The 24,244-nt window shown below is 51.6% G+C and overlaps 4 protein-coding genes across 4 annotated transcripts; 1 reads left to right on the forward strand and 3 right to left on the reverse strand.

Annotated features, from left to right (window-relative positions):
• Positions 1-1,875: 1,875 nt before the first annotated feature.
• Positions 1,876-6,696, reverse strand: SMAC4_02502 (uncharacterized protein). The gene is made up of 7 exons (XM_066089787.1): positions 5,815-6,696; positions 5,717-5,746; positions 5,569-5,641; positions 5,429-5,500; positions 4,640-5,364; positions 2,552-4,584; positions 1,876-2,487 (listed from the first exon to the last, which is right to left on the reverse strand). The coding sequence occupies exons 1-7, from the start codon at positions 5,878-5,880 to the stop codon at positions 2,250-2,252; spliced, it is 3,237 nt and encodes a 1,078-aa protein (XP_065947269.1). The 5' UTR covers positions 5,881-6,696; the 3' UTR covers positions 1,876-2,249.
• Positions 6,697-7,822: 1,126 nt separating this feature from the next.
• Positions 7,823-9,407, reverse strand: SMAC4_02504 (uncharacterized protein). The gene is made up of 3 exons (XM_003350786.2): positions 9,116-9,407; positions 8,404-9,029; positions 7,823-8,333 (listed from the first exon to the last, which is right to left on the reverse strand). Exons 1-3 carry the CDS (start codon positions 9,388-9,390, stop codon positions 7,891-7,893), a joined length of 1,344 nt encoding a protein of 447 aa, XP_003350834.1. The 5' UTR covers positions 9,391-9,407; the 3' UTR covers positions 7,823-7,890.
• Positions 9,408-12,151: 2,744 nt separating this feature from the next.
• On the forward strand, positions 12,152-14,022 carry SMAC4_02505 (uncharacterized protein). The gene is made up of 2 exons (XM_003350787.2): positions 12,152-12,943; positions 13,046-14,022. The coding sequence occupies exons 1-2, from the start codon at positions 12,875-12,877 to the stop codon at positions 13,712-13,714; spliced, it is 738 nt and encodes a 245-aa protein (XP_003350835.1). The 5' UTR covers positions 12,152-12,874; the 3' UTR covers positions 13,715-14,022.
• A 479-nt stretch (positions 14,023-14,501) lies between these two features.
• On the reverse strand, positions 14,502-22,908 carry SMAC4_02506 (uncharacterized protein). Its single transcript, XM_066089788.1, has 3 exons — positions 21,552-22,908; positions 15,402-21,509; positions 14,502-15,198 (listed from the first exon to the last, which is right to left on the reverse strand). The coding sequence occupies exons 1-3, from the start codon at positions 22,542-22,544 to the stop codon at positions 14,626-14,628; spliced, it is 7,674 nt and encodes a 2,557-aa protein (XP_065947270.1). The 5' UTR covers positions 22,545-22,908; the 3' UTR covers positions 14,502-14,625.
• Positions 22,909-24,244: the final 1,336 nt, after the last annotated feature.

Below are 24,244 nucleotides of genomic sequence, written 5' to 3' on the forward strand. Positions count from 1 at the left end.
ACATCCCAGAAAAACAAACAAACAAAAGGACAGCATCAGGGCGACCGGGCCCCTAACACAGCCCATCAATATTTCTGCTCTCCTTAATCGAACCAGACAGGTTCGATCCGGTCGGCAGAAGTCCAACCGGTCTTGTCATGGTATTTACCATTGGATATCCAGATGAACACGAGTCCCTGGTTAAACAGGAGGTAAGCGAAAGTTGAAATCTTGGAGAGCCAGAGCCTCCTCTGGATGAAAACAGGAACGACACTCGCTCAATACTTCCGTTCTTGGGCAGAACCGCCTGATTTTGTTCATTTCTCGCCTCCGTTATCCCATTCTGTCCTAGTTACTAGGCGTGGACACCATCTTCTTCTCTCAAGCGACACTCGAGCCGCTCGGTTAAGCTGCAGAGTGCAGACATAGATAGATAGATGGCCCGCAGGTGTTGCGCAAGCGACCGGGAACCGACACATTAATATAGTCGTAACACACTGAAGTTCGTTTCCTATAACAGATTGGTACTCTCTAAGATACGTAAGTATTTTTTTATTCTAGGACTGGAGTTGACGGGGTGTCGGAATTCCTCCAACTTCTGAACTACCAGCTTAAACAAAACGTGCGAAAAGGCGTTTTGGCGATGTACAAGCCAAAAAAGACGACAAAAAAAGAAACACAGAAAATGTAAAAGGCTCAGCGGACAAAGCAGGGTCGAACCCATCCACTCTTCTTGACACAGGCCTACAAAAACTGTACCACCGCTACAAACGCCACGAACGAGCAATGTTTATCTGGCTCTGCCCATATACCGCTAGAGCACGAGGGAACCTTTGCTTCCATGTGCAAGGGATCTTGGAGTTACTGAGAGGTGCTAAAGCGGGACCTTATAAAGGCCGGGCCAACCTAGGTAGTGGAGGGAAGGTCCAGCGCCTCGCTGGCCGCGCGTGAGGAAGGAGCGACTGGACTCCCTCGCTCCCACGTCTGCATCACCCACGATCCGACCGCCTACCTACTTATCTAGGTACCTTTTGGTCAAGAACTCTCCAATTTATTCATTTCCCCCTTTGTCTTGCGGCGCTGCATTCATTCCATCATCGTTACATGTGTCCCTTGTCCAGCCTCACTCACTATCCCACACCCCCCTTCATCCCCCTTTTGTTCACTCCTACCCACCTACTAACCACAAAATCTCAAGACCCAAGTTTCTGGCTCGGTTAAGCACTGTGACGTCCAGATTCGTTCGGGTTGACGGGCGGCTAATTGAATTGAATTGAACAGAATCAGCTGTACGTGGTGTAAAAGGGAAAGCGGTGACAAGATGTGAAGAATAGATGTAAACACGGAGAATAAAGAAGAGAGCATAGTATCAACCTCACACGTGGATAGCAATTAGCCACTGCAGTACCCGAAGCATATGTGAGAGAAATGACGAAGTTGACGACGAGGAAATATGATTGTGGGCTCGAAAAGAGAAAGTTCGTTGCTTCCGACGGCCAGATGTGAGCACGTACATCGAAGTTATTAACAGGAGCGAACGAGGCAGAAGGGAAGGCACAAGGCGAAGGAGGGAAGGAAGGAACCCAGTGGGAGGTGTACCTACTGTTTCAGTAGAAGACGCGGGGTGTGTTAAGAAAACAATAGAACCTCTACCCGATGCCTCACCTTGCCGCGTGGTCGACATACGTGGGAGTGTCCAAATCCAACACTGCAGAGGATGTACAGAGAAAGGCAAATGACGAGTGTATCACGAGCGGAGTAAGTGATCAGCTATTAGATCAGTCAATCTGATTAATATATCTTCCTTGTTCGTGCATTGCTGGTATTTCTTCGCATGCGGTGAACCAGACAAGTGGACTACCGTCGACCAAATCTTCTCATTTCCTTAACATACGAATGAGAAGAGCAAATACAGAGGCTGGCAACAGGATACTCATTCAATAGTAGTAACTATATTGACTGATTCTGGCGAGTCGGCTCTTGAAGTAATGCCGGGTTTGGTTTCATACAAGAAATACGACTGATTTGGTGGACTTACAAAACACAAAAATAATAAAGAAACGCCGCCGTATTTCATTTCACAGACCATAAAACTCCCATCCATCGCCACCGAATTGGTTGTGATCCTTGCCGCCGCCTTCGCTTCTTTTTCCTTTCACCACATCACCAACACCAGCCAGTCCACTCATGTGTGGCTGCTCTGGTGGTACGTCATCTCGGCACGACTCGTAAGTCGGCGCATACTCATTCCTAAGCTCCTCGCCAACTAGTCACAGCTCATCGTCCTCGAGCTCGCTGGGCTTCAGCAAACCGCTAACCTTGGATCTCCTCTCGATATCCGCCGCCTTGGCCGCCGTCTCTTGCTGCTCCTTCTCCAGGAGGTAGAGCTCGGCATTGTCACCGGCGAACTCCCTAAGGGAGATGAGGAAGTCACGCAGCGCGAGGCGGAACTTGTCGTACTGGGTATTAAGGGTGAAGAGTCCCTCAACAAACGAGGTAATCTGGGCACTGTTTTGCACTATAGTTAGCTTGGTACGATACAAGGTTCGAAGTCGGCGAAAAAAAAACTTACGGAGTAAGGTTGGCAAAAGCGTTCTGCAGCAAGTTGCCAACGAACATGGTCAGGAACTCTTTGTTGCCAGTACCGGGCTGGGCCTGATCGGGCTGGTAGATGGGGCCCTGGATCCTTGGGGGGGAGCCATCAGCGGGGTGGACAAAGTAGAACATGCGCATGAGCAGCATGGACTGGGTCTTAAATCCAGCCTTGTGGTCCTGGTCGGTAAGAACGAAGAACACATCCTGCAGGATGCTGACGAAGAATTGGTTGAAGAAAGCGTTGGAGGTTTGGACGTCGGTCTTCTCGGCAATGTTGTTGACAAGCTCCAGGCACATGTTAAGGCCCGCAGTCTCGACATCGCGGTTGTCGTGCTTGCTAGCCCACATGCAAGAGTCTATAACGAACTTGAACTGACGATTATCAAGCTTCAAAAGTGCAGGGAAGCAGTGAAGGTTGATAGCGCGGAGGAGGTTAAAGAACTCAACACGGTGCTCGGGGTATTCGGAGAAGTTCTTGTTGATCATGTCCAGCGTGCACTCGAAGACATTCTCCATGATGATCGGCACCTGGTCCTCCATCAAAGCCGAGAGCTTGGTGATCATAGCGGTCATGGCCCTCAAAACCTCGGCGTCACGAGCTCCAGGGACGTTGCGGTTGTAGTCAACAAGCACGGAATCCAAGAGAGGAGGCACCATCTGCTCCCGCACGGCCTGGAGGTCCTCAGCCTTGTCGACATAGGTCTCAATGAGCTTGAGAATCTCCTTCTTGATGGTCCGGAGACCGCGGACCTTTGGCATCTTGGTAGCAATCTCACCCTCGCGAGCAACAGCCTCCGAAATCAGCTGACTGGTGGCAGCATACATCTGAAGCATGTCGCTATACAGGTTGCCGATCTGGGGGAAGAAATAAGTACCAATAGATGAGCAGGCAGAGACGTTGGTCTTCATGATGTTGCCGATAACCTTGATGGTGTCGGCATCTTGGAGGATGTTAGGGTTGAGACTAGCCTGCCTAATGATCTCCTGCCACGCCATGTTGGGAATCTGCATAAGCTCGGAAAGGAGCCTCTCCTGCTGATGCCTGTTGCCTTGAGCAGCTACCATGTAGCCACAAGCCTCGTAGAAAGTATGAACCTGTTGAGGAGTCAAGTCACAAGTAATCTTGCCAAGGTCCCTGATGATCTCCTCAATGAACGGCTGAGACTCGCTAGGCTGGAGCGCAACAAAGTGGCGTCTGCAGGACTTGGCAATTTTGATGAAGGTATCGCAGGCCATGTCCTGGACACCCTCATGAGACTCGTGCATGAACTCAAACAGCTTGTTGACGACAGTCTTGAGGAACTTCCAGTGCGCCTTAAGGAAGCGGGGATACTGGCCGACAATGTACATGATGTTACTGGCGACAACAGCCTTGTTGTCCTTGCCCCGCTTCATCTCGGTAAGTCCTAGAAGATCCTTAATAACGGTAACGAGGAACCTCTTCTCCGTCTCTTCGTTCATGGCGAGAGAGATAGAACCGATGGCCCAGCAGAGAACGTTGCAGTTATGCCATGACCATTCGGATCCATCGACTTGGCGTGCGAGCTTGTCAGTCATGATCTGCTCGGTATCGACCACGTCCAAATGTGTGAGATAAACGAGACACTCGCGGATGGTCTTGTAAAGCTGGACAGTGTCGGTTTCCTTAACGAACTCGCGGACAATCTCGCCCTCGTCGTTCTCGACAATGAGGACTTCTTCGGGGCGCACCATCTTCTCAATCATGACGACACGCAAGTTGGAAAGAATCTCGTTGTACTTGTGCTTGCGGAGAGGGTAGTTGTTGAGCAGGGCCGGGTTCGGGGCGCCGCTGGTCTGCAGACCACCACTAAGAAGAGGGTTCATGTCGGACAGGGGCAAGGCCTGCATCTCCTCATAGAGCTCCTGGACAAGCTTGAGCCAGTAGTCGAGACAGATCTTGAAGATTTCGCGGTCCTCAATTTGCGAAATTCTAATTAGGTAGTAGTGGCCGTGTGTGAGGAAGTCACGGTTCGGCAGGTTTTCGATAAGCTAGATGCCATGTTAGCGCTACAATCATCAACTCAAAAGTATCTTGGCTACTTACGGGCAGGTGCATGCCGAAGAAGTTGCAAAGGAACAGCGCCAAGTTCTGGATGAATTCCTGGTCGCGAGAATTGCTGGCAGGATAGGTCGCCTTCAAGTCCATGCTGAGAGGAATAATGTTGGAGATGGTCGTCAAAACCTCGGTGAACATCTTGATGAGGGCCTCGCCATAGTTGGGTTGTTGGCCCGTAGGACCTCCTATTTGCAGACCACCAATCTCGGTCAAGCACTGGAGGGTAATGTTGCGAAACTCGGGAACCTCCAAAAAACGCGTCCTAAGCGTTTCGATAAGGGGGGTCTCGAAGATGTAACCGAGAGGGATCCAGTTGCAGAAGCGCAACAAAGTCTCGAGGGTGGCCTTGATAAGGCTGGGCTGGTTGGCGGAGTTGAGGACCTCCTGGCAAAGCTGGAAAATCTGCGAGAACTCGGCGCACATGGTAGTCTTGAGGTTCCGTGTCTTGGTCGACGTCATCTGTTCGGCGGAATAGTCGAAGACCTCTTCGGAGAGGAGGCGCAGGATGATCATGTTGTTCTCGCAGATCGAAAGGCTCGAACGGGAGGCGGAGATAATCTCGTTGATGAAGGTAGGCCAGTTGTGAGGCCACTCTTGCTTGAGGACGGAGACGAGAACAAGGTTGAGCTTGTTGAGCAAGACACGGTGGGCCTTGAGAAGCTCTTCGGAACTCGAACATTGGAGGATATACTGGACGACGAAGTTACGGATACCTAAGAGAGGCGTCAGTGACTGGGGGGAGTAGAAAGCTTCCGTGACGACAGGGCTTTTGCTTACCATGACACTGCTCGCGGGGGAGCACCTTCCACCTCGTCATAATCACATTGTCGAGGACCTGTAACCCCAAGTCTACAAACCCTGTCAGTATAAGACATTCTGGAGACGGACTGTTCGGTATGTGGGCGGGGTGGACGGACACTTTGTCTGCTCGTAAGTGGCCTTCTGGAGGATCTCGTCGACCATCAACCAGGCATCGGGATCTTCTTTGAACTATTTGACGGATGCATGTTAACCCTGGTTGTCATGACGAGGAGAGGCTAGCGTTTGGGTGTTGACGGGGCGTACCTGGTTTAAGACAGTTTGGGCTTGAGCTTGCTATTGAGACAGGAAAGCGAAAGTCAGCATTTACACCCAACTAAGCAAAATACGGCGCCACAATTTACCGTCTCGCCGCGACCTTCATAGAAGGTGCGGACTTGGTTGTCCAGTTCCTCGATGGAGAGGGGCATGGTCGCGTTCCTCTACTTTTGGGTTGGGATGCAGAGGGGTGGTAGCGAGGTAGGTACAGCGGGTAGCTGAAACAGAGAACGGTCTCGAGCAAGATGGGGTTGCTGCTACCAAAAGGTCGGCGAGACTGGTGAGAGGAGGAGATGGACAGCTCGGTTTGCTTGTCTGGCGGGGATGTAGGTTGGTGGAAAGATGTGAGGTGAGGGGTGTTGAGTTGTTTGGGTCCAGGTGTGGTGTGCGACGGCCTAGGTCCAGGTCTTTCTGTCCGTCCGGGTCACGGTGCGTGCCAAACGAAACGAAGCGCGGCGGGCTTGGGCCGTTGCTGGGGACGGGAGATGGAATGAATAATCCAGACGGGAGGAGTAGACGTGGGGCACAATCGTCGTAGTCGCGAGCCTGGGGCGAGAGAACGAAACAACGAACGGGTCGAGTCGGGTTATTGTTGAGGAGAGCGTGTTGATCAGTGCAAGTAAAAAAAAAGGTTTGGCTCAAAAAAAGCGAACCTCGAGGCTGCAAATATGCAAAGGCGTGAAGGGCCTGCGCGCGGCGGTGCAGTGGGCGGGATCAATTTGCAGTGGGATGACGGAGTTTATGGAGCTGGTGAAGGACAATTGAGAATCGGGTCGAAAGCTCAGAAGGCCGAACCGTGACCCCACCAGCCTCCCGTCTCGATTTAGCATGCACGCCCTTGCTCGTTGAGAGATTGATACAGGTGTTGACGCCCTCCGCGCGCTCGCTGGACCTTTGAATGGACGACGGGACTCCGCGCCTCTGGGACGACTTCCCTTTCTGTCCTTTTTTTTGATAGCACCACTGGAGCACGTTGGCCACGTCGGGTTTCAGGTGCCGTTCGCGCAACCCAAAAGGTAAGGTACTTGTGGTCTTAGCAGCAGCCCAAAGCCACTCAAAACCTCCTGCCGTGAACTCTCTTAGATAAAAGGATGTGTATGATGGGTTTCAACAAGATACTCTCCCATGATATGTGAGCTTGATATTCCTTCTACAATGATCCAAATCGCCTTTTTTTTTTTTTTTTTTTTTTTTTTTTTGTTGGTCAACAAAGAAGGCGAGCTTGCTATCAATGCATGGTCAGATTCAAGGCCATGCACTTAAACTCTGTAAGTACCAAGATAACTTGGGCGATTTCACCACGGTTCCAGTCACCCAACATATCTCAACTCTACAACTATGTAAACCGCTTCCTGACGTCGTATTGCTTCAGCATACAGCTCTTGCAGCTTGGTGTTGTTTAAGCCGGATATGTCCTGAGATATCTCCGCGTCTTTCAGTGCGGTCCATCTATCCGGTACATCGCTGTTAGCTCCGCATGTTCCCCCAGATGCCTAGGCCCAGGCGTCAGGATTGCCCCGCTTTCGCTACCCTGGATTGTCCAGACGACGATGAGAAGTTCGCGGCAGGCTTGCCGGCTGTCAGTTTGCTCGCCTTCGCCTCGGTACTCCTCGAAGGTACCTTCAACTGATAAGACCCCTTATCGAATACACCCCTTCGATCGCTGGCATGTCGATCCTCTTAGTTAAGAGTTTGGAGTATCGCGAACTCCCGCCCAACTATTAGTTGTAAAGGTAATCGCATTCATGAAAATGACGTGTTGCTAAGCTGGCATGTTTTTACAGTATGGAGAATATCTGAATCGCTTTGCGCCGATTAAGGAAGTGAGTTGCCATTTATGCAACCATTTTATGCAAGGGTAAGTTACCTTCGAGGGACGGTGACAGGGTGACTCCATTCGCAAGATGTGGGGAAGGGGGTGTTATTTTTCTTCGACGCATTCCTCTTGCATCTCACAGCACGTCACTGCACTCTGCAATTTTGCTAGGGCGTTTCGACGAATTCACATGCAACGGCTTCGCAAAGGTTCGTTTGCAGGCTGATCGGGAGAACTTTTTCCTCAATCAACAAAACCCAAGAAAGATGGTATATATCGTGACTCCAAATGACTGACTCCAGCTTTTTATATACACCACTTCCCTACATCCCTGCACTTAGCCAATCTAAGCCTTTTGGTAACCGCACTCGGACAGACCCTCCTCGAGAGCCTTGATGGCCTTCTCGACATGGCCTCTGCTAGGATCCAACACACTGACGCCCATGTGGCCGAAACGAATGTACTTGGCGGCGATGGCCTTGTGGATGCCACCGGCGAACACAACGCCCCTCGCACCGAGCTTGGGAAGAAGCTCAGCGCCCTTGACGTTCTCGGGGAGGTAGATGGCGGTCATGCCGTGGGCCTGGTCGTCGGGGTTGGCGGCGACCTGCTTGAGGCCGAGGGCAGCAATGGCAGCCTTGATCTTGTCCGAAGCCGCCTTGTGGGCCGCGAACCTTTCCTTGACGCCTTGGGCGACGATCTGGGTAAGGGCGGTATGGAGGGCGCGAACGAGCTGGGGAGAAGGAGTGGCGAAGTAAGAGGGCTTCTTGGCCTCGTAGTTCTGCATGACTGTAGTGCGCGCAGCATGCGTTAGCAATTGGTATCAAATGGGTACGTTGTAGAGTAAAATGGTACTCACTAGGAAGCCAGTTCTTCATCGAAGCAAAGTAAGAAGTAGGGGGGGTCTGGCGGTTCTGGAAGGCCTGGATGGCGCGGCCACTGAACATGGAGATAGAGAGACCGGCGGGGCAGCCAATGGCCTTCTGGGAGGCAGTAACAACACCATCGAGCTTCCAGGCATCAAAGTCAATCTCCTCGCAGGCGACGGAGCAGACACCATCGACAATGACGAGGGTGTCGGGGGAAACCCTGTGGACGAGCTCGGAAAGGTTCTTAAGCTCGCTGAGGACACCGGTGGAGGTATCGACGTGGGTGACGGTAAGGAGCTTGTACTTCTTCTCGGAAAGGGCCTTCTCGATCTCGGGGAGCTGAGGGCGGCTGCCGGGCTCGGCAGAGATCTGGGTGACGTTGGCGCCATAGACCTTTAGGCAGTCGGCGAAGCCATCGCCAAAGTAACCGGTGCTGAGAACGAGCGCATCCTCACCAGGCTCGATGAGGTTGGCGGCGACGAGATCCCAACCAAGGGTACCGGAGCCGGACAGGACGAAAGGCTGAGCGGAGGAGTCCGTGGTCTGGAACAGCTTGCGCAGCATCGACAGGGTCTCGCCAAAGACATTGACGAAGGCAGGGCCGACATGGCTCTCGCTGTAAGACGGTCAGCGACTTGCGCATTGAGTGTACCCCGTGTATATAGTTTGCGACAGGATGCCCTGTTCGAATCTTGTTCTTACCTGTAGTGGCTCATGGAGTTGAGGACGGCATCGTCGAACTCGATGGGTCCGGGAATAAGGAGAGTCGGGTGCTCGGGCTGGGTAGACATCTTGGCTGAAGAGTTGGCGTCGGTAGTGAGGGCGCGGGTTTGTGTCTTGGGCAAGAGAGAAGTGTCGATGTTGTCCGGGTGTCTCTCGACGGTATAAGGAGTGTTGAGTGGGTAAGAGGGAGCCAGGTGCCTCGAGATCAGAGACAGTCGAGCGGGGGAGTCGACCGGGCCGCTGGAGCGGGGCATCGATGATGTTACTCCCGTGAGTCCCGATAACCGCCGAAGCGCCGAGCGTGCAAGAAACGTTGACTGTGCCAGTTTGAAAGCGCTGGGAGCGTATGCAGGGCTCCTCCACCTGTTACCCCGAACTAATGCGGCTGTTCCCAGTGTTAGGTGATGCTGGTAGACTTGAACTGTAGTGTCTGTTACCAAGTGACTACGGTACAGGGGAATCACAACAACCAAGTGAGCGAGACGGGGAGTCGGTCAGACAGGAGTCAGAGTCAGAAACACAAACAAATGAAGTAGGGAAGAGTTTGAAGAAATGGACGGCAAAACGTGTGCCGAAGCGGAATTATGGATCTACCGCCAGCACGAGTACTTTTATAGTGAACTCCCTATGAGAGACTCCGAACCAACTCCGTGTGTTCCAGAACCACCAAGATCCAGTTAAATAATGCGTCAACATAAGAATGGCATTCCGCAATTCTGGCTTTCCCCTGAATGGGAACACGGAAGTGGATGTTAGGGGACCAAGAGGGACCATTGAGGTTCTGGGCTTTCTGTGTGGCCCCCTGTTTTTTTATACTTTGACTGGCTCCAGCCGTCCCAAGATGCTCCATTCCTTCAATAAGCCGAATGGAAGCTCCCGTCCAACTTACTTCAACTACTCCAATACAAACTACTCTAGTATCGTAAACCGTCTAACTAGCGTAAAAGTAATATAGTAGATAGATATAAGCAAATATTATAATTATTTACATTTTGAATACTTGTTATTATTATTAATGATTACTAATTGTATTACCTTTTATTAAAGTGGGTAAAGAGAAGATAATCGCTAATATGTAAATGAAATATAATTAGCGAAACAAACGTTTGTCTCTAGTAATTTCCATTTATCTATTCTTAATATAGTATATTTATATTTATGCTACGCCTATATTCACTCCTAAGTACTGTAAGGGTTCTACGAGGTATACACGCAGGTAGGCCTTGGTGAAAGTGATAATATTCGACAAAGAAGAAAAGGGAAGTCTATGCCAGTATGGCATGGAGCTTACAGCTAAATACACAAGAGAGGTGCGGATATCGAAGGTGTTAGAAACGCCAAGGTCGAAAATGTAGTTCGTGCGGCGCACCCCAGGAGTGCACCCAGTCGGAGGGCAGGCCTGGCTTACATAGAGTTCAAGCCAGGCAAATACTTCTAGGCGCCAGCCCCATGACAAGTACAACATAAAAGCAAAATGTAAATGCTTCTACATTTTAAGTTATACTTTAATAGTAGGAAAAATGAAAAGAGTAAATGAAGAAATTTACGATATATATAAAAGTAAACGAATATTAGAGAATATAAATATTTAGTATACTTTAAAAAAGAATTTGCGGTTTTCTTTATACTACTACAATATTTTAACCTTTTAATAGTTACTGTTTTTAATTTTTATATTCCTTTGGTATTAATTTTTCATTCCTACTATTAACGTGTGGCTAGTACTGTGCCTTGTAACTGCTTTGTACTATATTGTAGTATAGAAAGCTGATCGAACTATTCCTTTTACGGAATCAGTCTACTTAACCTCTACAGAATGTACTAGAATACAGAAGTTTTGCCACTGTATTCTGGGATTCTCTAACTTATTCAGCATTCCTTCTAGACTAATTTTTCATCATAGAATGCATCAGAAGCTTATAGATTCAGTTCATTCCTTTTGTAGTATAGTGCTCTTACAAGCACTCCTATTAACTTACAAAAGCTTCTATAATCTGGAAGCTTTTAGATACTTAACGTTCGTATATATAAAAGCCTCTTCTCTCCTTTAGTTAGTCACTTCTTAAGCAAGCACAATGTAAGCAATACAATACAATCTACTCTTGTAGTGCAGAGTTTACTATACTCTTCTATTTTGAGAGCAGAGTTCTCTCTAAGATCTTTTTTACAACATCATTCTATTGTATTTGCAACTACGCTGCTTTCTTCAGTACTGCTGTCTTACTTCCTACCGCTTTCGCTCCGCTCTACTACAAGTGCATAGTCCACTATAGCATCTCTATACTGGTGCTATTATTATAAGCCAGTTAGAGCATTGCAGCAAACACCTATATTGTAAAATAACTTACAAAAAAGAACCTTTAGGTTTACTTAAATACTATAATATAATATATTACTTAAGGCATATCTTTCTATATAATTTTGAAACTCTTATATCTGACATATATTATTTTAATTTAAGGGCTTTCAAACTATATAAAAGAGAAAAACTAACTTTAACCAACCTCAAGTAACTTAAATTTCCAAATATTTTTCTAATACATTTGAAAGTAAATTTATATTTAAATTAATAAAAGCCAAGCAGTTCTTATCATACTATTAAACATAAACACTTCTAAATATTCTAATACTAAAGTAGTTTGCAACTTAAATAATTATAACAAATAAAGTTATTATAACTCTTAAAACTAAACCTTCAATAGAACTGAAAAAATTCATAATTCCGCAAAATAAAGACTAGTTGTTGGCAATTTATCGCTTCCTTGTCGTTTGCTGTAGGGTCCGCTCGTCTTCCACCTCCTACGTAGGACCCAAGAACCGCTATCGATTGGGAGTCGCTATTTATTCCCCGTCTCAGCTGCGCTGGCATGCTTCCGGCGGCGCGGCGGGTGCCGTCAACCGTTTTGGCACTTGCCTCGACGCTCAAGACTCCGCCGGGATCGGACTGCTACATAGCAGGACCCCGTAAATTAATGAGACGACGTGAATCGGGTCAATTCCGTCGTGAACAGTCAGCGAGCATCACGGATGGGCCGGGGGTCGGATCCTCCGTTTATGGTCGAGGCTGGAGCTTCCCACTTCAGGCAAGTTCCTCCATGGAGGCTCAAATGCGGGGGATAGGGGCGTCGAGGTTGTTGTGTCAAGCCTCCCCCACTCATGGAAGTCCTGAAGCACCCCACGTTCCCGGCGTGTAGGGAGGAATGTGGAGGGCAGAGAGGGGCACCAGTGCACCACACCCGGCTGCAGCTGGACCACGGCGCACGGCGGCGGCATGCCAAGCAACTCCAAGCTCCCGTGTTCCTTGGCTTCAATTTACGGCCCCGTCGCTGTCAGCTTACCCGACAAGGTCCGCGCGTCTCCACATCGGCCCCCCTTCGTCACCTTGTCACTTCAGTTGTCACTTGTACCTACGCAGCCCGAAGCTCAAGCTCGAGACATCAACAACCTTGACGACGGGACGCATTGTCATTGTTGCCCATTATCCATCTCCCGGCCAATTGGTGTTTTTGTCGCAAAATAGACATCGCCAAATAATACCATAATACGAATCAGACCACGGCGCACTTCATACCACCACGGCAGTCCACGCCCCGCCACAAGCTATCTGACCGACAACGCCAATTCCTTGTGCCTCGACAGCTTCCCACACACGTCATCTCACGACGGCTCCCTTTCTTTTTTGACAAAACACCCAAAGATACCCTAGTAGCACCATCCAGATAACCCCCATCCGTCAAAATGGCCTTCCTAATCCTCGTAATCGGTGACCTCCATATCCCAGACCGGGCCCTGGACATTCCCGCCAAAGTAGGCCGTTCCACCACACTCTCCCTGCTCCTCCTTCTCCTCCTGTTCTTCTTCTTTTTCTAGCAGCAACAACGCCACTAACCCCTTCCCTCTCTAACATAGTTCAAAAAACTCCTCGCCCCCGGCAAGATCTCCCAAACGCTCTGCCTCGGCAACCTAACCGACCGCTCCACCTACGAATACCTGCGCACCATCGCTCCCGACCTGAAAATCGTTCGCGGGCGGATGGACGTCGAAGCGACCTCGTTGCCTTTAACCTCGGTCGTCACGCACGGCAACCTCCGCATCGGCTTCCTCGAAGGCTTCACCCTCGTCAGCAACGAGCCCGACCTGCTGTTGGCCGAAGCCAACCGGCTGGACGTGGACGTGCTCTGCTGGGGCGGCACGCACAAGTTCGAGTGCTTCGAGTACATGGACAAGTTCTTTGTGAACCCCGGGTCGGCGACAGGAGCGTTTACTACCACTGCTGCTTCGTGGGCTGTGAACCTTGGCGGCGGGGGAAGCGGAAGCGGCGGTGGGGAGGGACAAAAAGAGCAGGACAAGGGGTTTGATGAAGACGAGGAGGTGGTGCCCAGCTTTTGTCTGATGGATGTCCAGGGCATCTCGTTGACGCTTTATGTTTATCAGCTGAGGAAGGATGAGAAGGGGGTGGAGAATGTTGCGGTTGAGAAGGTTACGTATACGAAACCGGTTCAGCCGACGGGCGCGGGTAATGCTGCTGCTGGTGCTGGGGCAGCGGCTTCTGGTGCTGCTTCGGTGTCGTCGTCATGAGAGTTTTGTGGATTTGGTTTCCAAGTGGGCGGAGGAGGAGGGCAATGGAATGAGATACAAGCCAGATAAGCAAGCGTTGTTGCAGGAGATCATAATATACCACCTGAATTGTTTTTTTGTCTTGTTTGGTTATGGGAAAGTTCACCACGTACTTGGCAAGTCAATGAGCCAATGGGCCAATGGGCTTCATAGCTCTATTTTGTACGAGACAAGGTGGCTGGGATGGTATCATGTTGTATAAAGTGAGTTGTTGATATCCGGACGGGATATGGGGCCGAATCGAAGACAGCTCGAATATATCTAGGAAAAGTGCAAGCCATACTATCGTCAGATAGATGACCTCCCACCGTTCACATTTCCGACGATGCGCCAACAACATCCGAGCAAACACCCATTCCAATCATTCCATGCACTAACTATTTCCATATGCTTTTCGCTGCAACGCTCATAAAATGAACCCGCCTTCCGGATTCCCTTTCCGTTCCAGACAAAGATCATGTGAAAGAGTATAAAAAGCACATGACATAACCACACCACACACATACACGTAAACCTGAGGTAAGTCGGGATATAAAACCCGTACATACATCTACCCATTTCTCACATTTCGCAAAACGCTTCCTATACGTGCCCGCCATCCCGTCCTAATGATCTCAGCCCATCATACTTCCTTCGTTCCTTCCTTCTCTCTTGCTTCCTCTCGTACATCCTGTCCAAAATCGCATGTCTATCTTTCTTTCTATGGTATATGTTGTTTCCCCCACCACCTATGATACCTCTTTGCCCCCACAACTCCCATGGCTACCAAGATGCCTGCCCATTCCCTCCCCTTCCTGTCCCTTAACCGCTTTGTTTTTCCACCCACCAAATGCATGAGATTGAAGAAAGGAAAAGGAAAGGGAAGAACGAAATCATTTCCGAGCCTTTACCAGCTTCTTAGGCTGCCGCTTGTCACCCTTGTCGCCACCAGCTGCCAAATCTTGGACAGATCCTCGTCGTTCGTTGGAGGACGAAGATGGCGAGGACAAAGGCCTGTCCAGCGAAGTCTTCTTGCTGCTGTTGTTGCTCTTGCCGCTGCTGCTTCCGCCGCTGGTGTTTGTCACGTTACTGAGGCTTGTCGCGGACTCAGAAGCCTGGAGGAGACGGATATCGTGTGAGCTGCCTCTTCTGTGGCCGTTGTTGTTCTTAGTGTTGTTCACTGGCGAGTTGCTGCTGATGCCGCCGCTGAGAGGGATGAGTTTGGGTGAAGACGGCGCAGAACCGCTGCCGCTCACGCTGTTCGCCGCCACCTCTCGTAGAGAAGCCGCAGCGGATCCCACTCCGATTTTGATAGTGGAAGCAGAAGCAGCGGTGTTATCAGCCAGAGGAGGTGGAACCGGCGAGGAAAGTGGAGTGTCAACGTCTTTTTTGGGACTGCTGCTGCTGCCGGGGTTGATGGGTTGGGGGCTGCTGGGTCTTTGTGCGAAACGCCGTTCGAGGAATCGCTGTTCACAAGCTGAGGCGTCAGATTTTAAGCACTCGCACACCACAACTCTCCAACGTCAAGAAATGTTTGGCCTCATTGATCTGGGGTTATGGGAGTCATGGGGGTTGTTGGGGTTGTGATGGGAGTTGAAGAGGTGGTGGAGGCTGTGGTAGTGGCAGTGGTGGTGGCAGTGGTGTTAGTAGTGACTTTGGGCTGACCAACCTGGGTAGTGAAACTCATGCTCGCGCTCGCTCCCAGATAAGTGTCCAGCTTCCTCTTCAGCAGCTCCCCTCGTACCGGTTTGGCGAGATAATCGTTCATGCCCGCAGCGAGACACTTCTCTCGATCACCCTGAATGGCCGAGGCCGTCATGGCAATGACGAGAATTTTGCGGACAGCATCGATCGGGTCGTTTCTTAGCATCTTCGTCGCCTCGTAGCCATCCAGCACTGGCATTTGTACGTCCATTAGTATGATGTGATAGGGGTTTCCCTGTCGCGCCTTCTCCCGCAGACCCTCAACCGCTTTCAGGCCGTTGTCATAAGTGTCGACGTTCGGATATCCTAGCTTGTGCATGTACTGCATGGCAATCTTGGCATTGATGGAATTGTCTTCGGCAATGCATATTCGAAGTTGGTTGCGTGGGATATGGGTAAGGTCGATGTAGGGTCTGGGCACCTGTTCGCTGCCGGCATCGCCGTTTTCTGCAGCACCCGGAAGTGGCCGCGGTTGGCGGTCCCGTGGAGGCTCCATCTGAACAGGAGACGTGCTCTGGGTATCACCTGCCATCACCTCCGGCTTGGCCTTGTCAAACGTGACGGTGAACCAAACGGTTGTCCCCACGTTCTCCTCGCTTTCCAGGCGGATCTTACCCTTCATGGTCGATTCGATTAACGACTTGCAAATACTGAGACCCAGACCGCTGCCGCCATACTTCCGCGCTGTGCTCTCGTCGGCTTGGCTGAAGGGAAGGAAGAGCTTGTCGAGTTGCTGTGGTGAAATGCCAATGCCGGTGTCCTTGACCCAGAATGTCAACGTCGCCTTCTCTGTAGTTTCGGAGTCCACCTTAGCCCCGATGGTGATGGAGCCATCCTCTGTGAATTTGAGACTGTTGCCGATGAGATTGCCGAGGACCTGATGAAGACGAATGGGGTCGCCGTAGATCAACATGGCAGGAAGATTGATGTCGTGGACGATCTTGACGTTCTTCTTGGATGTCTTTTCCTTGTTGCTGTATGATGCTGCGCGGACAACTTCACGAACCATCTCCTCGGGGTTGAATGCGATGATGTAAAGCTTCATCTTGTCGGCCTCCATCCTCGAAAAATCCAGGATATCGTTGATAACCGTGAGAAGGAGGTCCGCCGAGACCCGTATTGAGTCAGCCATCTCCAGTTGCTCCTTGTTCAAGTTGCTATCCCTGAGCAGCTCCGAGTTTCCAATCACACCGTTGAGGGGCGTGCGCAGCTCGTGGGAGACATTGGCGAGGAAAATTGACTTGGCCTTCGCCGCTTCTTCAGCAAGCTTGACGTTGCGGATCGCTTCCGCTTCCGCATTTCTGGCCTTGGTCTCTGCTTCAACCGCCTTAGCCAAAGCACGCTTCTGCATCGCCACCATAGAGACGTTCTCGGCCGAGACCTTTTCGACGGCCTTCATGGCCAGAGCGTTCGAGTAACTGATTCCGATCTGGTTGACGAGAAGCTGCAAAACAGTGACGTTTCGGTCTGTGAATGAGCCGGGAACACCTTCGAGGTACAAGACGCCAAGGAGCGGGTTTTCAGAACCATGCAAGATGGGAATGGCAATCACTGCCTTGCTGTTGGGGTTCCTCCGAAGCCAGCTTTCGCTAACGTTACCGAACCGCTCATCGCTCACAAGGTCTCGGAGGAAGACCACCTCACGGAAGCGAGAGCAGTACAAGATAACGTTCTCGGCCACGAGGTCAGTTCCACTGAGGGGAATGCCGGGAATGTGCGCCCCAGCTCCTTTATCGGGGTCACCACTCGCAGCGACGCACAGGGGCGAACCATCCTTCTGTTTCTCATCTTCATACACCACGAGAGCTGCCAGGGTAGCGGACCCGCTGCACGTCTGTAGGATTACGTCGCACATGGTCTTGAGGAGCTCATCAACCCTCAAAACCGAGGATATGACCTGGGATGAGACCAAAATCGCGTGCAGATCGATCATATCAAGTGCTGGCAAGCCAACCCCAGCCTCTGGTTGCATTGAGCCTCTCCAAGCCGTCATGCGTTCCCCTTTCAGCGCTGCGACTGCAGCCTGAGCCGTCTCCTCTTCGTCCTCCAATCCTTCTTCGTCTACTGCCCGATATTGAACAGACGCAGCGTCGCCAGTGAAATCGGTCTGGACACCAGCATCAGCGGTACGAGGGTTGCGCATGGGGCCATGCAGCAAGATACTATGCCCGGTTTCGATGAGGTCGGCAATTCCTGTGGCACCAAGCTGGCGATAGAGAGCGATAGAGTCGCGAAGGGCGGACCGGGCAGAGCGCCTGCCCTTGTGGCGAATGAAGACACTGGCCATCAAGTAATTGCCCAGGGCCTCCTCGAACAGGAAATTGTATTCCGAAGCATGATCCAACGCCTCTTCATACTGCTGAATGGCATCTCCGTACTGGCCACGGATCTCCGATACCTGAGCATCTAGCAGCTTCGTCCAAGCCAGGTAGTTAACATTGTTAACCGCCTGCCAGTCCTTCAGCCCCCTGTTCAGTTCGTCGATCTTCTCAATCGTCTCCTCGACCCGACTCTTGAACTTCTCCGTGTCGTCTGCCAAGCGCCGAGGGTCTTGCTGTTCGCGGAGGATCACAGCAGCCAAGGACAAGGCGTAGAACCACTGAGCCAGCTTTGCGTTTCTGGCCGACCAAACCAACTTGCTGTTCTTGTAACAAACCTCTCCAATCTCAATGGCTCGCTCATAGTGCCCATACAGGAAGAGCGGAACGATTTCGATTGACTCGTAGAACATGAGCGTCCTGTCCCCACTAGCCTTAGATGAGAGCCAGGACTTGTAAGTTGAGACTTTATGTTGTTCGTCGCTCATAATCTCGTAAGGATCTGTCACTTGCGTCTTCCCTTGCAAGGCACGGCACACCTGTCGGATGCCAATGAGAATTGCACCGCCACGAGTGTCCAGATGCCAGTTCGGTACCTCCTCACAGCCATACTGGCAGAAGGCCTCGAGATCGGTGACGTTTTCGCTAGCAAAGAACCTTAGCTGTGCAGCTAGCCCAAAGCTAAGAATGGCAGAGATCCGGTCTCCCACAGCAGCGGCGTACTCGACTGATGCCTCAAGCTGGTTGGCGATGGCGCCGAGCGGGAACTGCACATGGCCGACAAAGTTGGCATAGATCATGTAGCCTCTGGCCATCGAATACGGCTCGCGATACTTCTCCAGCAACTCAAGAAAAATGCCGGACAGCTCAACAGTGAACTGTACCATGTTGAATCTTGACAAGGCGATAATACCCAAGAATAGGAACGCCAGGCCAGACTGTGGGAATGAACCTTTCTCCAGGTGTAACTCCATCATAGAGAGCGACAGCTGGTAAAAGTACAGGCAGTTGCTCCACCATCCAGCACTGACGGTCTCGGTGAGCACAGCACCAAGCGATGCTAGAGTGATATCTTCCGTCTTGGGCGGGTTGACTAGGTCACTGCGGTCCATTGTCTGTATCCGTACGGACAGGAGCTCGAATTGGGCATCACACTTCTCAAGGGATGGGTTGTCGTCGAAGCTCACGCCCAAGGCTTTCAAGCACAAACGGAGCGAGTCCAATGCTTGTTCGGAGTTTCCGCCCTGAGCAAAAATTCGTGACTGCAGTACCCAGGCCGGGGCCCTATCAACTGCCGTCCTTGTCTTGGCGAGAATTGTCTGGAGTAGATCGTTGGCGGTGGTGTGAAGACCCATGTAAAGATAGCATTCGGCTGCTTGGATGTAGAGTTGGAGAGTCTCTTCATAAGAGGAATCGCCCGCATCGTCATTCCAAGGGTCAGGTTGAAGCAGCGCGACAGCGTTGCCGTAATATTTCGCTGCAGTAGGCCTTGCACCGCTCACGGCTGCTTCTTGGGCACACCGGGTGAGCAATGTCCGATACGAGCGCCGGTGAGGCACTTGCTGGCAGATGATATCTACGCACTCGCAAATGTGGGAGGCCGCATTGTCCCTGTAAGTGCGATCGTTGGCGTGGTACTTGAGTAGTGTTTGGGCGATGGCAAAATGCATTTTTCGAGCATTGCACTCTTGTAGTGCGGCGGCGGCCTGGATGTAACGATCGTGGACGAAACGGAAATGATCATCCCTATCGCTGGGAACGATGATGCAGGCTTGTATAGCTGCTTCAAGTCCAGCGACGGACTCGTCTGCGGGAATGATATATGAGCAATCTTCTTCTTGCTGTCCATTGCCCTTGTCCTCCTCAAAATGAAACTCGCCAGTCATGAGCCGGCAGATAAGGTCAAACGAGAAAGTCTGTCCGAGTAACGCAGCCCAAGCGAGGATTGACCGCGAGGCGGGCGGCAGCTCACTCAAGCGTCGGGTGATGAAAACGGTGTCGAGAACGTCGTAGTCTTGTTCCCCCTGAAACTGATCGAAAAGCTTGTCTAGGTCATATTTCCATTCGCCAACCAGGTAGTCATACCAGATGCACTTCTTCCTATAGCCGGCATTGAGCATCTCACGCATATAAAAAGGGTTTCCAGCTGTCTTGGATTGGATGACGAGAGCCAAAGGCGTGACATCTTCCTTCGGGAGACAGAGTGTCGATGAGACGAACTGTATGATGTCGTCCTCGGACAGTGGTGTAAGCTTTATTTTGGTCATTATTGGCGCGCCAGCTCCCCGTGGTAGCTCTTCGGACTTTGGTGGGCTGAGAATTTGCAGGACTTTCTCGGGCTCGATCTCTTCCGGGCGGTATGTGATGATGATGACCATCTTCATCCGCGCACCAATGATCTGGCTGATGAGTTCCTGCGACTCGTCGTCCGCAAAGTGCAGGTCATCGAGACAAAAGCATATGAATTTGTAATGCGTAAACATACGCAGTACATCGAGGAAGGTGTTGGTGAGGCGGGAAGTCTGCGTCGAGGCACCAGCCCTTAGAAACTCCTGTGATGTCTGGGTGGCGGACGATACTTTCGAAGAATTTGGGTACATGTTATTACCGCCAAACTCTGGAGACGATCCGCGTCGTTTCAACGCGGGCTGACCACCCTGTGAGCTAGTGGAGTTGGATCGTTGTGGGATGTTATCCGGCGGGCCTAGGAGGAATTCGGGGAGGCCAAGAACCTTATGCAACGTAGGCCACACAGGCCGGACATGGTGTTTGAGCGCTTGATGGAAAGGCGTTTCGGTGTTTCTCTCGCCCCAGACCTGACGGAAGAGGGAGGATAGCAGCTGCAAAAGGGGCCCAAAGGCGGTTCTCCTTGCCGTGTCAAACTTGGCAGTGGCACAGTAACCTCTCCTGCGAGCATCTGCAAGTATCGACTGGACCAGATAGCTCTTCCCCAGACCGCCGGTACCCTCGATGATCACCACCTCACAATTGCCTTGTCTCTGTTTTCGAAATTTGGAGCCGAGCTGGCGTGATATCGTCGATGTGGGCTCGCCCAGCAATCCACCGCTTCGCGATGCATCAGAACTGACATTCTCGTTCAAGCTAGCGGTTTCGAAGGTTGGCTTTTCCCACTGGCGGGACTGTCGGTTGCCTCCCGAGATCGTCGAGGTACCCGTTGACGTGCCTGACGAGGTCGTTTCGCCCGAGGTGGTCACCGAGTTCGTTCCTAGGGCCGAAGGGGGCAAGCTGACTCTGTTTCTCGGGTCCGGGGATAAACCCAGGGCCCAAGAGCCGGACTGCCTGTTCAAGCCTTCGGCTGAGCTGGCGCCTTCACTGGAGACTTCAGCACTGTCAACAACTTCGTTTGACAAGACAGATCCATCTGCACCCCAATTTACCCCACCTTTGTGGTTAATCCCATGACTCTTGGATACTCGCTCGATAACTTTGAGAAGCTCGGATCGCTCGCGGTCGCGGCCGATCATGATGGTGGGAAGCCGGAAGCAGGAAGATACGTCTCGTAAACCGATCTGGAAGTCCTTGAGACTCTGGGAATCGCCGGACCCAAGCAACTCTTGCACCTTTACCAAATCGTGCCGAAGGCCACTGGCTGAAAAGTACCGATCGTTCACATTCTTTGAGGTGCACTTTTGAATAATGCGGCCAATCACGTCGGGAACATCCATTCGTATCTGGGACACATTGGGTATCCTACGGCCAAGGACACCTTGGACGATATCAAGCGGCGTGTCACCCTGGAACACGGGCTGCTGTGTCAAGAGACTCCAAAACAAAACACCGAGAGAGTAGATATCGGTGCGAGTGTCGGGTTCGGCGGGCATCCGTCCGGTCTGTTCAGGGCTTATGTACTGAAGTTTATGGCGCGCGCCCACCTCCTTGGATAGTGTAGACCAGCCTGTGCTTGTCAGCCCGTGCTCGAAGGACCGCAGGCCAGAGCCGAGGGACGTTATTTTAATTTTGTTTGATTCGAGGTTATAATGGAAGGCGTCGGGACGTATCTCGCCGTGGACAATGCTCTGGCTATGGTGAAGCATCTCCAGACATTGGGTAGCGCCTATGGCGAAATCCAGAAAGTGCTGCAGTGATATGGGCTCTTCGAGGACCGGATGCTCTTTGCGGTGCGCTTCCCATCGGTCATTGTGCTTTTTGGCGTAGAAGAAGGCCGGGCCCATATCCAACACCCTGAACAAATAATTGTCGCCAGAATATGCGTAGATGCCCACAACGATAGTCCCCCGATCGCCCGGCAAGGGGTTCAGACGAATGAGGTCTATCGGTCTCGAGATGTGCTCGGCATTGGGATCAACGGTCGAAACGAGGCTCTTGGCGATATGGTAGGCCCTCTCTTCGCGGAGGACATGGTAGGATATTCTGGCAACGACGAGTTCTTCGACAACAGGCGCATCGGTAGCATGATTCGCAACAGTAGGGGGAGATGTGGCGGAACGATCACTACCGGCGTCGCTGTGAGAGGCCGAAACGTTGGGGCGGTCCTGAGCGGGTGCGCGGTGGCCGGGCGCTAGCTTTGCTAAAGACGACGGGCTCGTGTTGGGATATGGTGCCGGGGAGGCGGGGGCCGGGGTTCCGGTGGTTGAAAAGGGCGAAACAAATCGGGTGCCGAAGACGTGCCAGTTGTCGTAGGTAGAATGGTAAGGCGGTTTAGTCTCGTCCCAAGTAAAGCCGGCGATTTGGCGCAGTCGTTCGAAAATGCGGGCCGGGGGATCGAGCTGTTGCTGGTCGTCTTGTGGAGGTATCGCGACTGACTCCATGGTCGCCGAGAGAAGGGAAATCGGCGGACTCAAGGATAACGGGCTCGTGGGGAGGACGTCGTGTCGGGGCGAGTCATGTTTCGATCATGGTACGCAGGCCGTCGTTCCAAGCACCCAGTGCCAGCATGCGAGGATTTTGGTCGTCGATGCGCCTTGTAAATGTGTGATGTCGAGTACGCAAGACTATTGTTGTTCAATGTTGGTGATAGTGCCTAGTAGCGATCGTGATGAGGTGGAGATGGTCGTCGGCCTCGGCGCTGTGCCGTTGAGTTCGTTGAAGTGCTTCTAGATGTCGAGGTTGGCGGTTGACCTAGGTAGTGGCTTGTTGCAGTGTTTCTGCCTGTCTTTGGTTTTTCCCACCTTGAAACGAAAAAAAAAAAAAAAAAAAAAAAAAAAAGGGGTAGGTACTTGTTACCTAGGTAAAGTCTGTTGTTTGCCGGTGCTGGGCAAATCACAGTCGCCACAAGCTGAAAGCCGGAAAGGACGACGACGACAACGACTGGGGTGGGCAGGCGGACGGAAGTCGGTCGAGGTCGGTGTTGGCAGAATCTTGGTTGGAGGAAGTAGTTAGAGAGGTTTCAAAGCAGCCAAAGCAGCCTAGGCGAGGAGTGGTTGGGTGGACTCGTGGTGGACTGGGACTGGGAGAGACTGGGACTCGTTGCCCGGCGGCGGTGGTGGTGAAGAAAGCAAAAAGCAGAGATACCTCTGCTACACTACCTACACTAGATGCGAAAATGGAAGATGGCCTCTCAGTGGGATTCTGCGTGCTTCTCCGTCGTGGTGGGTGCGTGGAAAGCGCAGCGCAATGGTGAATTATGGGAATATCCCTAGTCGGTGGGTGGATGTCCGAGGCTGGAGTGGAGGAGAACTTGAAGCAAGCTCAGGTTCAAAAGTACAATGCGGTGCTGCGCTGGGCCGTGGCCGATGCTGCTGCTGTCGAGCGGAATGCTGGAATGCTGAATGGATCAGGATGCGAATGGTGTGTGGACTCGAAGGACTGCGGTTGCCGTGGACCTGTGGTGTGTCGTGGTACTTCCGCCGGTAGTGTTGGAGCACGATGGAGCCAAGAAGTCAAAGTCGGTATCGACAAGGACCGGCAAGCTCCCAGATGTGGTTTAGCCTCGTTCTGGTAGTGCACCATGGTCACTGGCTCCTTCCGTAGTCCCATACCACTGAATGGCAGCTGCCCCATCAAAAAGAGGCAATTTCATGTTGCAGCGGGACTGTCAAAAAGAAGAACAACTTTTGCAGTGACTTGACAAAAAAAAGAGAAGGCGTTCGGATGATGTTTGGACTGTGCATTCTCGCTAGTTCATCCTTACCACAGACCTACACCTTGGGCGATATCCGCGACTGTCAACCCAACCCAGAGAGGCTCTAAGTAGCAAGGCAACCTAACCTCCCGTCCCGGTGCTAAACTCAGACAGCGGCTTGCTACTTGAACTGCCTCCATAGCGTACTGCCTGCTTATTCATAGCATCGGCGTAAATCCCGTCTCTGTTAGGTATCGGAGTTCCGGATTCCCGTCATCAGGTTTTCTCCCCGTTGTTGGGTCTTCTCTCGCTTTCTCACCAGACTCGCTGTCCCACACACACGGCACACTCATGGCTTGGCAAAACAGAAAAAGTAGCAAAGACGGTGAGGCCACCTACTACCAGCACCCAGAAGTTCGGATGCACATGAACAGTCGGAGAAGACTA

This window comes from Sordaria macrospora, chromosome 5 (assembly GCF_033870435.1).
Source record: "Sordaria macrospora chromosome 5, complete sequence".
Taxonomy (NCBI): Eukaryota; Fungi; Ascomycota; class Sordariomycetes; order Sordariales; family Sordariaceae; genus Sordaria; species Sordaria macrospora.